The sequence below is a fragment of the Miniopterus natalensis genome, chromosome 2 (assembly GCF_054644295.1).
Source record: "Miniopterus natalensis isolate mMinNat1 chromosome 2, mMinNat1.hap1, whole genome shotgun sequence".
In the NCBI taxonomy this organism is placed as follows: Eukaryota; Metazoa; Chordata; class Mammalia; order Chiroptera; family Miniopteridae; genus Miniopterus; species Miniopterus natalensis.
Window position 1 is genome coordinate 139,868,872 of NC_142082.1, and position 13,795 is coordinate 139,882,666.

The following is a 13,795-nucleotide window of genomic DNA, read 5'->3' on the forward strand; positions in this document are numbered from 1 at the left end:
CAGAAAGAGGACATCAGTGGAAAAACTAGTGAAACCTAGAGCTTGAGGTTTAACTAGTGTAATGTACCAATGTCTGTTTCTTAGTTTTGACAATGTTCCATGACAATGCTAACAATGGAGAAAACTGGGGAAGAGGTATATGAGAACCCTTTGTGCTATCTCTGCAACCTTCCTTTAAATTTAAAAGTATCCCAAAATAAAAAGCTTACTAAACAAAAAAGTCAGTGATGCCTTTGTTCCTCTTGGACCTCCACATTTCTATGAAGTCATGGCACACTGATCTGGTCATGATACCGTTTACGTGGAAGTTAAGTGTAGGGCAACTGTGCATGTATAGGAGCACAAAGGTGTAGCGGGAAACCTTTGTTGGGTTCAGTATATGAAGTTATAGCCATATCCTCCCCATTCCCAACCCTCTCAACACACCAGAGACATCTTTTTATTAAAAAAAAAAACCAAAAACTTTTAATTGGCTTACAAAGGAGCTACAGACTACATTGAAACTAATCTTTGTACAAAAAGGCAAAAAAAAAAAAAAAAAAAAAAAAGCCCCCAAACACCCAGAGACAAAAGGTAGGAGACACAAGAAAGAAAGATACAAAAGAGCAGGAAGAAACTGAAAGAGATTAGCATCATACATACAGAATCAGGGGGGCGGGAAAGAACAAGATGAAAGAGCATTTAAAAGTATTTCCCCACACAGCTCAGGTGATCATCTCGGAATCAACAACAAACACAGCATGAGATTATTAGGAAGTTTAAAAAGGCAACAGTGGTATGAAGACTGGTTATCGCCAGAGTTGAAATAAACTTGTTTTAGGCACCAGAAACTGGAGCAACGCCCCTCCCACCCAAGGATGACAAACACAGGAATAGGAAGCAGGCCCTAGGGCAGCTGCCATCTGTGTGTGAAGAAGGGGACTCCTCAGGTCAATCTCAGTGTATTTTCCCCATCTTTCCCCTAAGTCTTTGAGCCCTAGATTTCAGGTGAGAGCTAGCTATGGGATGCCATTGGGGGAAAGGGGTGATCAGAAATATGAAGACCTGCCCTTGTCCCCACTGTTCAAGAACAGTTGCTGGGAAAGTGAAGGACTGAGCAGACAAAGCCCATTCCCTTGTGGAGAAGGCACAGTGTCATTCCTGAAGGTGAGGAAGAGAAAAACACACTCCAGGAGAGATATCCACAGTTGTCACTACTTGCAGTCCCAGCTTAATCCCATTTATGCTTTTTCCCATGTGATACTGAAGGAAGTTGAGGGACAATCACCACACCTCTCCTCCCATAGCAGATACAAGGAAAGGCTGGAGTTGTTTGTTGGTAAGGGGGAAATGGGACAAAACAGTCATTTCTCTCAAATGAACTTTGTGGAAGAAATCTTTTTGAGTTTGGGAAGTCAAAGTGGAGACGACCTATAGGAGAAACAAATCCAGGGACCATGCCCCTTTTTTTTCTTTCCCAGACTTCAAATCTAAGGCAAGCAAGCCAAATCTAGGAGAGGGAGAAGGAATTTAAGCTTAAGGTTGCTTTATGTCCTCCTGGGGGCTGGTGTTTAGGGAAGGCAGACAAAGAAAAGAAACAGGTCAACCTCAAAGCTGGACTGCTCATCCTCCTAGAAGAGGTCTGTACCCCAGGAGGAGGGCCAAGAGAGGCACCAGAGCACACAGGCTCCCAAACAAAAGTAAAGCAACCTGCCCATATTTTATCAGCAGTTTTCAAAAGCAGTTTTCCGGGGTTGGAGAAGTGCCATGTCCTCCTCCGTTTCCCCAAAGCTACTGCTGCCACCTTTCATCCTTGCACATAAGTTACTGGCTCTCTTCTAAGGGAGATGAAACTCTGAGATTTCACATTTCTCCCTCCCAACCTGAAGAGGCTACCCAGCTTTGAATAAGGGGAAGGAGAGCTATGCAAAGGGCACTTCATTTGAGGCAGCTAGACTATTCTAATTTCCTTGGTACCTGGATCTCCAAAACTCATTTGATGTGATCTCAAGGTCCAAAAGGCATCAGGGTACTTACAACTGAATGAAAACTTTAAAGCAAGTAGCACCAGGGCTCCCCCAAAGCATTACAGGGGCTTGATTAATACCCTCAAAAGAACCCCTCAAAAAGTATATAAATTTATTGCGTCCTAGCAAAGATCTGCAGCTTCCAGTATTCACACAATGTGAAGATATTAATACAAAATATATTCTGAAAGTCAAACATCTGCAGTTCATAGTGCTTTCTCAGATTTGTTAAAAAAATACAATGCTTAGTTTCCTATATAGGATATACAAAAGCAAAAAATATATATATGTATATAGAAATGAATCAATCAGCCATAGTAATTTACAGCTTTTGTCTCTAATCCTCCCCCAATCATAATCTTTACTCCACACTGCAGTCTATACTCCCTGGGATCAAGGGTTCTATTTATTCTGAACCAGGCTGAGAAATACCGATTAAATTTCATTCTGCATAGCACCTACAAACATGGTGCCAGCTGGGAGGTCCCTGAAGGAAGATGATGGTGTGGGTTGTTACTGCTCTGGGTAAAAAGTGAGGCAGTCAAATGATAAGCTGATGAAAGTGAATGGGCAACCTGAAAGGACCAGGGAGTGTTACAATGTTACCACTCCTTTGGGCATGCCCTGCCCTGCCCTGCCAGGTTTGGTCACTTAAAAAAATTAAATAAAAAAGGAACTCATGTTAAAATTTTTAGGATCAATATGCCTGTCAGTTACATTAATTTCTGCTGGCCAAAAGTTCAGGGAAAGGGATTTTTCAGCAATAAGCTTCTGACTCAGGAATGTAGGCTCCTAACTTCCTGTGGAAAAGACTGAGTGGCTCACTGCTGCTGGGAGACAAAAGCAGAAGCTGCTTCCGTTGTGGGGCCAAACAAGATACTGGATCTGGAGCTCCTTGGTGAGAAGAAAACAGGGCAAATGGAAAGAACTAGATATAAATTCACTCACAGTAATGCTAATGAAAGGGGTGGAGGGTAAACCAATATTCCATCCCAGAAAGAAACATCATCAAAATAATATTCCAAAAGCTCATAGTTCTCAGCTTCATTAAGCTAGTTTGTAGCTAATAATTTCATACTGGGGAAGATTCCATTTCTTGAAATGCTCTAGTAAAATACTGCAAACTCCAGTGAGTTAATCCTGCCCCTTTCCTCCAAAAGATGCCTATGTACATGATTATAGACAAAAAGTAACAGGTTCTAAGTTCTGCCTTTCAGGGAATAAAGGGTGTGGCATGTGTTTGGACATGGATGACTTTTACTTTTTAGTATTAACAAAATTTGATCTGGGGAAAGTTCCTTGCAATGGTTCCTGAGTGTTAAAAACAGTATTAATCTTCAGAAAAAGAACCAAATGGAGTGAATTACTGTTTAGAATATTAACAGTTATTGTATTTTCAGGTTAAACAACACAAACTTACCCAAACCCTAATTCGGATAGATTTTATATAAAATATATAGTGGAATCATAGCATCATCTATTTGTAGTCAAGGTAAAAATATTTATGAAAGGAACTAAGAGTCTGCTATAGATGGTTTCACTTTCAAACACAAAAATAGTTTCTTCTTTTAAAAGTGCAGTAGAATATCCCCCATTCATAATTGTAGCTAATTTATTAGTATAAGCAAAGAAATGACCTCAGGAACATACCCAGGTTTAAAAATAGATTTCTAGGTAATGGGCCTGAAAGGCATTTTGATCTGAATTTGATTTATTTTTCAACAATTTTAAATATAATTTCTCATCTGTGTGTAGATATATACAGGCACAAACACACATTCACAGTCATACACAAACACTTCACTATCAGATCAGGGTAATTTTTATTGCAGGTCTCTTTTAGTAATGGCTAACAGAAAACCTATCCCCAATCTAACAGATTACACGCATACACACAGCCATTTCCACACTTCCTCACAGTGAAAAGCCCTCTGACAAGATACCAGAAGGTCAAGAGAGACGATGTTTTAATGGCTGGGCCTTGAGGACAACTCTGGTTGCATTTAAATCTCAGTACCAAATGCACTGAGTTCCCTGCCGCTATAATTTTTGGATCAGTCTCTTCAGGAATTAGGCCTTGAAGAAAGCAGGATGGCTTCTTCCAATCTCTCCTATAAACCACAGTGGTAAGACAAGATTTCTTTTTGTTCTGGGCTATCAGTCCCATGATCATGTGCTTCCTTTTCCCTTAGGAACCACCCAAGGAAGAGTTAAGGGAAAAGATCAAAGAACCACTGCCTTGCCACTAGTATATGCTCTGGAGTTCTGCAGAATGGAAACCTGGAACAGATTCATTGCCTGATGCTCCTTAATAACATAATGGAAAAGAAACTACTGGGGATGTTCAAAAGAGGAAGTAAACTTCCTTTCAGAATGTGAGCTCAGGAGGTTATGTGAAATCAAAGCTTAGAGCCACCTTGGAAGACAGGGGTACAAAGTCCAAATACTCCACTAACTCCTGAACTGGACTACTTGAGTCACTTCCACTTCTGAGCACATCATTTTCCTATTAAAAGCCCCCACCTATTATTTGACCATCTTTTGATAGTTTATACAAACCAATCCCAGATTATAACCCTCAAAGGGTCTCTTGTACAATTACATAGAAATACTTCTGAATCTTGATGCTTAGAGCAGCTGATAGAGGTGCATTTGACTCTCCAGCACCAAGAGGTGCCTGCGTCAGTAGTATTTTGAACACTCTCTCCACAGTTACTTCAAGCATCACCCTGGGCTTCACGGTTTCTCTATTCTGCTGCTGGGACTAAGGACTTCAAAAGATTCACAGAAGTGCCTTATCCGGAGATCACGGCCAGGAACATGAAATGATCAGGTAAGAGAAAGGGAGACAGAAAGGATTGAGTCTGGAAAGGAGTGCAAGAAGCTGATCCCAAATAAAAAGACAAAATTAAGGAAAAACATTATGTATGTATATATAAACTAAAAGCAGAGCATATGGATGCTTAATCTAAGTGGGAAGCCAAGACAGCATCTATAGAAGCTTGATGTGTCACAAGGCTCAGCCATAAGGAAATAAGGCAATATAAAAAAAATGACCAAGGTATTTTGGTCACAGAATGGTCTCTTTCCTTCTCCCAGCCAACCCCTGCAAATGCATCTCTATATATCTTTTATATATATATATATATATAATATAGAATCTGTGTTTTTTTTGTTAAAAAGTATTTCAATGATCATATATATTTATCAAGGCATGATGGCTTTAGGAAAGGGGGGAATCCATCATGAGGGAGCTGAGAAGGGAAACGAAGGACAGGGAGGCTGGGGTAAGAAATGTTAAGAAACTGGGGTCAAACAAATGCTCACCAAAGTGTGGCACTCAGAATTTTCACTAATGTTTCCCACTTCAAGGAGGTACTGATGATATAGGTGAGTGCCAGGACCCCATCTCTTCTCTTATATCCCTCCAATTCTTCCCACCACCATGCATTTTAATGTCTCATGGCTCTCTCTCCCACATGTCTCTTGGACCCATGCTACCTTGCATCTCAGGATTAATGGGTATAGCCCATACGTCTCTGGCCCCGGGTGCCTGATCTCAGAAGCCATTGCCACTGATATTAATGGACTGCAGATCCGCCACCTGCATGACGTTGATGCCACTGTTAGCAAGACGGGCAATACCCTCTGGACAGATGGCCTCCATGGCTACCATATTGGTGGTAATAAGGGCTGAAGAAGTGGCAGCACCACTGCCTTCTGAACCTGCCCCACTGTCCAGGGGCAAAGTGCCCACACTCAGGGCTACGCCTGTGCCTCCCTTCTTATTCTGGTGGGTCTTGATATGCTTTGACAGGTGGTCACTCCTCATGAAGCGCTTGGGACACTCAGGGCAGGCAAATTTCTTCTCACCTAAGTGAAAAAAGAGAAAGATAAACAATCATCTCAGGAAGTACAGGGTACCTTGTCCAATTACTGCTTTCAAACTTTATCAGGCAGAATATTAGGCCAGTTTTAAAAGGTGATAAAAGCAAGAAAAACTTGGTGAGTATCTTTTGCTTTTTGGAGGAAGAATAGGTAAGGGTTGGGGAGTAGCAGTTCCTGGCATCTTCACACCACAAACCCAAGGAGAAAGTGTCTGTGGCCCTGCATTCCCAGCTTAAGTCCCAAGTTTCACTCTTCCTGAACAAACTTAATTGCCCACCCCTTGAACCAAACATCCTGTGGGGAAGGGACACAATGACTAGTTTAAGCCAATCACAGCCCATTCCAGGAGGTAGGAGTAGGATCAATCCCACCCAAACCACACAACTAAGGATGCAGAGAGAGGGATTGTTTTCAAAGGAAACTTGGTGTTCTGGTACCAGGGAGGAGGGGAATAAATGAAAAAGAAAAAAGGAAGGAAGGTAGGTAGGTTTGTGCTCAGAAAGGAAGGAATAGAACACAAAAGTCTGGCAGGACTAACAAGAGTAATGGGATCCTCCAAAATTCCACTCAAAACCTAGCTCGTTCCGTTTTTCTAAAAATTTTATTGTATTTTATATAATTTTTAAAAACTGATTTCAAAGAGAGGAAGGGAGAAGGAGAGAGAGACAGAAACATCAATGAGAGAGAAACACTGAGATGAGCTACGCCCCCCACCAGGGACTCAAGACTGCAACCCAGGCATGTGCCCTGGTGGGGAATCAAACTGGCAACCTCCTGGTTGACGGGACAACGCTCAACTCAACCATTGGCCAGGAAGCTCCTTCCTTCTTAAAGTTTTTCCAGATGAACTCCAATTCCATTTGTGATCCATACATTTAGTTTCAAATGTAAGTTGCTAAGTATTTTTAGTTATTTCATAGGTATATTTGGTGCCTTTCCATTCTGGTCTATTACTATTTTTTTCTTCCCCAGGCTCCTGCTCACCTGTGTGTGTGCGTTTGTGCCTCTGCAGCTCATCCGAACGTGTGAAGCGTTTCCCACAGTATGACCAGGTACACATGAATGGCCTCTCGCCTGTGTGCCAGCGCAAATGTGCCCGTAGGTGTGAGGTCTTGCCATATACTTTGCCACAGCCTTGAATGTGGCAAATGTGCTGTTTCTTTTTGCCAGGATCTCCAGAGCCCCTGAAAATGAGAATACAACTATTCATCATTCATTCTAGAGATAAAAATTAAAGAACAACGAAGTGTCAACAGCAATTACCCGACGCACTCAAAACTAACCCAAACTACTGAGCCACGCCAGCCAGGCAACTTTTTTTTTTCTTAATGGCTTCTCTTTATTGTATCAAAATCTTTAGCTGATTCTGGTTCTTAATACCCAAAATTCAAGTTGTAGGTTTCCTCTCTACCAGACATTTGCTCTTCTCTGCTTTCCTTATCTTTAATCAATTTTGATGTTTGAAGAAATAATCACTCTCACGGTGATTTGTGAAGTCTGTGGGGCATTTTGTTGTATTTTTCAAGAAGTTTAAGTCTCAATACAAGCATTTTCCACAGGAACTATTGTGAATAAGGTGGTCTTTTTGGCTAAGGAACTTACTTGTGAGCAAAGGGTTTCTCCATTTAAGCACCTGGTTAAGAACTTTAAGGAAAATATTTTACCCCTATAGAACTTTTTCCCTAAAAAGTCAAGAGCCAAATGGTGAAGATTAATAGCTGAAAAGCTAAAGCAGTATCAGGGAGTTCAGTGGAAGAGGAAGATGAACTGAATGAAAGTTAAAGAGGGGAATAAGAACCCTAATTAATTCAAGATTTGTAAAAAATTATTCCTTGTATGGAGCAGATACTAAGCTCCCTTTAGGAATCAGCTCTGAAACACTTTTGCCAAACCAATTTGTTCCATGTGTGATCCATTAGTGGGCACTGGGGAAATTTCCAAGAGGGACTTTTTTTGGTTTTAACAGCACATATTAGCAGAAGGATAAAAACATAATGGAAATGAAATAACACTTAGCTGGAAATCCAAGAAGTTCCTTCAAAAATTTAAATCTGCCCGGCTGGGCGTGGCTCAGCGGTTGAGCGTAGACCTAGGATCCAGGCGATAAGGTTCGATTCCCGGTCAGGGCACATGCCCCCCGGGTGTGGGCTCGATCCCCAGTCGGGGGTGTGAAGGAGGCAGCCGATCAATGACTCTCTCATCATTGATGCTTCTATCTCTCTCTCCCTCTCCTTTCCTCTCTCTGAAATCAATAAAAATATATTTTTTAAAAAATAAAGATTTAAATCCACTTTAAGCTTTGTTAAAGGTAAACACCATTGTACTTCGTGTTGTTGCTGTTGTTTCTGGTTAATCCCCACCAGAGGATATTTTTTTTCATTGATTTCTAGAGGGGCGAAGGGGGGAGACATCGATGTGGGAGAGAGAGACATCGATGTGAGAGAGAGACATTGACTGGTTGCCTCTCACATGCACCCTGCCCGGGGTGGAAACTAAACCTGCAACTGAGGGACCTGCCCTTGACCAGAAATGGAACCCAAGACCCTCCAGTGTACAGGCCAACGTTCTAACCATATTCACACTGCTTTTAATTCAGGTTTTTCGGGTAATGCAGGGTTAACCAACAAATAACTCAAAATTATTTCTTGTTTTAGTACTTTTCTTATTTTAATGCTTATTTTTACTGGGAAAAAACTTTAACAAATTTTTTTTCAAAGGTACTTAAACACTATGTATCTTTCTATTTTCTCAAAAAGCAGTGACTTGCCCAGCTGGAGGGGCACGATTCCTGGTCAGGGCACACACTCTGGGCTGTGGGCTCTATCCCCAGTAGGGGGTGTGCAGGAGGCAGCCGAGCCATGTTTCTCAAATAAATGCCCCCCTCTCTCTCTCCCTCTCTCAAATCAAGAAAAACATATATATATAAAAAAAGCCTAGTTGGTTTGGCTCAGTGATTAGAGCACTGGCCCGAGGACTGAAGGGTCTTGGGTTCAATTTCAGCCAAGGGCACATAGCTTGGTTGTAGGCTTGATTCCTGGCCCCCAGTCGGACCATGTGCAGGAGGTAACCAATTGATGTGTCTCTTTCACATTGATATTTCTGCTTCTTTCCCCCCTACCCCCCGCTTCCACTCTCTCTGAAAAGCAATGGGAAAAATATCCTCAAGTGAGGATTTAAAAAAAAAAAAAAAAAAAAAAGCAGTGACTTGAAGGAAAAAAATAGAACTTGGAACTCTCCAGAGATAATATTGAATACCAAGTACTCCAACTAAGAAAATTGTCAGAACTTTGTTCTGCAGGACATGTTAGAGTCCCTAATGGAAGAATTTTCTATCTGTTCTAAGCATTTTTGTCTATTTTGAGGGAAAATAGACTCTCATAAGCCATTGTAAAAACACAATAGTGTAGGTATATTTCTTTGTTTGCAAGGCTATTTTACAAGCAACATTGTTAAAACCATCTCAAAATAGACATATGGGCCAGGCCAGCCTGGCTCAGTGCTTGAGTGTTGACCTATGAACCAGGAGGTCACAATTCGATTCTCTGTCAGGGCACATGCCCAGCTTACAGGTTCTATCCCCAGAAGGAAGCATGCAAGAGGGAAGCAACTGATCAATGACTCTCTCTCATCACTGATGTTTCTATCTCTTTCTCCCTCTCCCTTCCTCTCTATGAAATCAATAAAAATATATTTAAATATATAGAGAGACATATGGTAACAATCATTAGACCAGCTGGCTCCATCTGATTTCCTTATCTCTAAGAGGAAGCAGGCACTGATTAAGGCCCAATGTCTTAAGAGTCAATGAAAGGATCAGAGCTGCAACCAAGATCCTATAATATAACCTGACCAAATGTATTGTGTTCTCTCTGATCCTTTTGCAACACTGCCAAGTTTTAAATGTTAAAAAACAACAACACAAAAACAAACAAACAAAAAAAACCCAACCCTCTTCTTACTTCCAAATCCTTTAATTTTTCTTCTTTATACTACTCTTAAGATACTGGCTTAGACCTAGTTGGTTTGGCTCAGTGGTTAGTGTGTCGGTCTGTGTACTGAAGGGTCCCGGGTTCAGTTCCGACCACGGGCACATACCTGGGTTGCAGGTTCATCCCACTCAGGTTGGGGCTCATACAGGAGGCAACCAACTGATGTGTCTTTCTTACATCTCCCCCCCCCCCCCAAAAAGCAACAGAAAAAATATCCTCAGGTGAGGATTGAAAAAAAAAGATACTGGCTTATTCAACTTACCTTCCTTCACTGTCTTTACAGTAGGGGCAGGTGCACGCTTCCCGCCGGGTCCTCCGACCAGCTTGAGGTTGGGGATCTGGGCTGTTCTCTCCTTCCTCTCCTCCTGCTGTGTCATCATGTATTCCATCACCACCAGCCCCATGGAGGCCAAGCTGAGCTCCATGATCACCTGAAATTAAGAGTAAAGAAACGGTAAAGGTGGGAAATAGGAGACGTCATCATAGCTGCAGGCATCTCAGTGACTACATTTATTATAGCACCATTTCTTCAAAGCTTTGAATCACCATACTTGAAATCTCAATAACTGTCACTGAAAATACAAAGAGCCAATTTAAGTATATGAAAACACAGACAATCTCACTCAATTTTAAAAATGCAACTCTAGCCCAGCTGGGCATGGCTCAACGGTTGAGCATCAACCTAGGATCCAGGAGATCTAGGTTCGCTTTCCGGTCAGGGCACATGCCCGGGTTGTGGGCTCAATCCCCAGTAGAGGGTGTGCAGGAGGCAGCCGATCAATGATGACTCTCTCATCATTGATATTTCTTTCTCTCTCCCTTCCTCTCTGAAATCAATAAAGATATTAAAAAAAAAAAAAAAAGAGCAACTCTATTTATACTGAACTTTTGTAATTTTTCATCTATCAGATTACAAAAAGTTAAAACTCCAATAATGCATGCATTGGCAAGGGTATGGGGAAATAGGTATTTTTTTTATATACGTAGTGACAAATTATAACAACTTTTTGAAGGCCAATTTGGCAATATTATTAAAAATTTAAATGCATATTATCAAAGTAATTCCACTTTGAACCAGCAATGTCCTGTAGTATACAAACATATGACAACAGTGTTTTCTGTAACAGCAAAAATCTAGAAACAATCAAAATGTATACCACTGGGGCACTAAATAAATTATAACCTTATGCAATGGACCACTATACATTCATTAAAAAGAATGAGATAAAGGTATATAATGCTACAGAAAGATATCCAACAAATCTCTCATTCAATCCCTGAGTTAAACTACTATGGAAGCAACCAAATGAAAGTGACCAAAAATAAGACTTTACGGGATTCCAAACTAGAAATCATACAAAACCTGAGAGGGAAAACTTCCTGAAATGAGCAAAAAAATTGTGCTGAATATTCAGCAGAGAATAATATCTGTATATTGTAAATTTTGACGCAATGAGGAGAGGAAAAAGCTAGCTATACCCCCAGGAAAGTTTGGATTTGGAACTGGATTCTTTTCAGAATGCTAGAAAAAGGAAGAAAATATAAAGCATACATTTTATTATGTCACTTGATGTCATTTGCTTTTAAAGATGAATGTGTATGAAATCACTAATTTTTGTCCTGGATAAATTTAAAAAAAAAAAAAAAAAAGGTAAATGTTTACAAAGCTCTAGACCAGTGTTTTTCAAACTTTTAAAACCTGTGACCCAAAGTAAAAAATATATTTCACACTGTGACCCAGTACATATAACTGAAACAAAAGTTTCATAAACAATCCTTACCCTTATGACAAACAATGTATTCTTAAATTTTCTAGACTCTAATTTTTTTTCCCTTAGTGCTGTTGATTTTATGAACCATTAATGGGTTGGTTACACTTGACATTTTCAAAAACTGCTCTAGGCCAGTGGACAAATGTGTACTTTTAAAGGAGCAGATAACATTCTTCTCAGGTTTTCAAAACATCTACTGTAAGTATTTACCTACAAAAGCACCTTATAAATTTTTATAAGTTAATGACTACCATATTTAAGATTTCTATAAATGGAGTTTTGAATTGGCCTGCTTTATCTACTCTATAAAGATGAGAACTAAGTAAATGGGGTAGATCAGACTTACCATCTAAAATCTAGGCTCTTGACTGTACTTCTGTACATAATATCTCCTCTTTTCAGCTCATAAACATAATTTTGAGTTACTATGCCTAATAATAAGCTCTCCTTGTGCTTTCCTGCTCGCTCTACCACTTCTAAGTACCAGCCTATGGCATTAAAATAAATTTAATTTGATTGTTTTGAGACTTTCATGATACTGGCAGAGCTAAAACTGGGTATTACTGGAGTACAGGGTTAAGAACAGGTTCTGGAGTAAAACAGACCTAGATATGAGTTCCTGCACTACCATTTGAGTAACTTCTAACAGTGAGCAATCACTTCTCGTATTATCAATCTCATAAAGTTATCGTAAAAAACAAATGAAATGATACATGTAAGGTGCTTAGCATAATATCTGTCACATAACAAACATTCAACACATTACAGTTAATATTATTAGGAAAATATCTTGTGGGTAAATCACAGTGAGAAATCATGGGATAAGATATACAAGAGCCCTTTGAAACAACATGGATGGACCTGGAGATTATTAGGCTAAGTGAAATAAGCCAGTCAGAGAAAGACAAGCATCACATGATCTCACTTATTTGAGGAATCTAATGAACAAAATAAACTGACCAACAAAGTAAGTCTAGAGACATGGAGGCATGGAACAGACAGACATATCTGGGGGATGGGGGGAATGGGAAGAGATAAACCAAGAACTTATACTTAAGTGCCTAGCCCATGGGCACAGACAATAATGTGGTGAAGGACTGGGGAGGGGGGAGGGCCTGGGCAGAGGGGGCAAAGACCAGGGAAAATGGGGGATGATATCTGTTATACTGTCAACAATACAAAATTTTTTTTTTAAAAACAGAAAAGATATACAACAGTATTTTGTTTAATCAACCTGCTTTAAAAACTGTTACTGACTGTAAACTCCCCCTAGTGGGGGTGAAGAATTTATCCTTTGAAATTAGCCCAAACAGCTCAGCAGGCAAGGCTAGTTAGGATGCTAGTTGGTATTACCTACAGTTGGTTACCTACCAAAAATTACCTTCAGAAGAGAAATTTATGAAACTATAGATCCAGCTATCTACAATAGGTCTTTAGAATCAAGATAAGACAAAACCATGGTTACATCCGAAACTAATAACAAAGTAATATTGAATGTAAATTGTAATTTAATAATAAAAAAAGAATAAAAAGGGGGAAAAAGGACAAAACCGTGGTGCAGGTAAACAAATCATCTTCTTTGATCTAGTTTCCAAGCTAACCTAACTCCACTAAAATTAGAAAAGTAATTCATTAACCCCCGTTCTCCTCTGTCTAAATCAACTGGAAAGAGGCAAACCTTTCTCCATTTTACCGAAACATAAGAATGTTAATTCAAGACAGGGTATAATTAGGTAAAGAGAGAAACAAAGAAATATTTAGATACTGGGGCTATTTAAAACCGTATGTTGCCCAGCTGGCATGGCTCAGTGGTTGAGCGTGAACAAGGAGGTCACAGTTCAATTCCTGGTCAGGGCACATGCCCAGGTTTCCCGCCCCATCCCCAGTAGGGGGCATGCAGGAGGCAGCAAATCAATGACCCTCTCTCTTCACTGATGTTTCTATGTCTCTCTCTCCCTCTCCCTTCCTCTCTATATCAATAAAAACATTTAAAAAAATCAATGAAAACATTTAAATAAATAAATAAAACCATATGTCTAACCCTCTTTTCAAATGAACAGTCAAAACTAATACCCTTCTGAACCCGCCCCCCTGCACTATGATTTCAAAAACATTTTTTAAAATATGAAAACTGGAAATG

At 40.1% G+C, this 13,795-nt stretch overlaps 1 protein-coding gene across 2 annotated transcripts in view; it reads right to left on the reverse strand.

Annotated features, from left to right (window-relative positions):
- Positions 1-436: 436 nt before the first annotated feature.
- The window catches only part of SP1 (Sp1 transcription factor), a 34,107-nt gene continuing 20,748 nt past the window's right edge, over positions 437-13,795 (reverse strand). For both annotated transcript variants that reach the window (XM_087814645.1, XM_016201353.2), the window contains 3 exons: positions 10,146-10,314; positions 6,879-7,078; positions 437-5,879 (listed from right to left, as the gene is read on the reverse strand). In XM_087814645.1, coding sequence (XP_087670771.1) covers positions 5,566-5,879; positions 6,879-7,078; positions 10,146-10,314 — 683 coding nt within the window. In that variant the 3' untranslated portion in view covers positions 437-5,565. The remainder of the gene's footprint in view (positions 5,880-6,878; positions 7,079-10,145; positions 10,315-13,795) is intronic.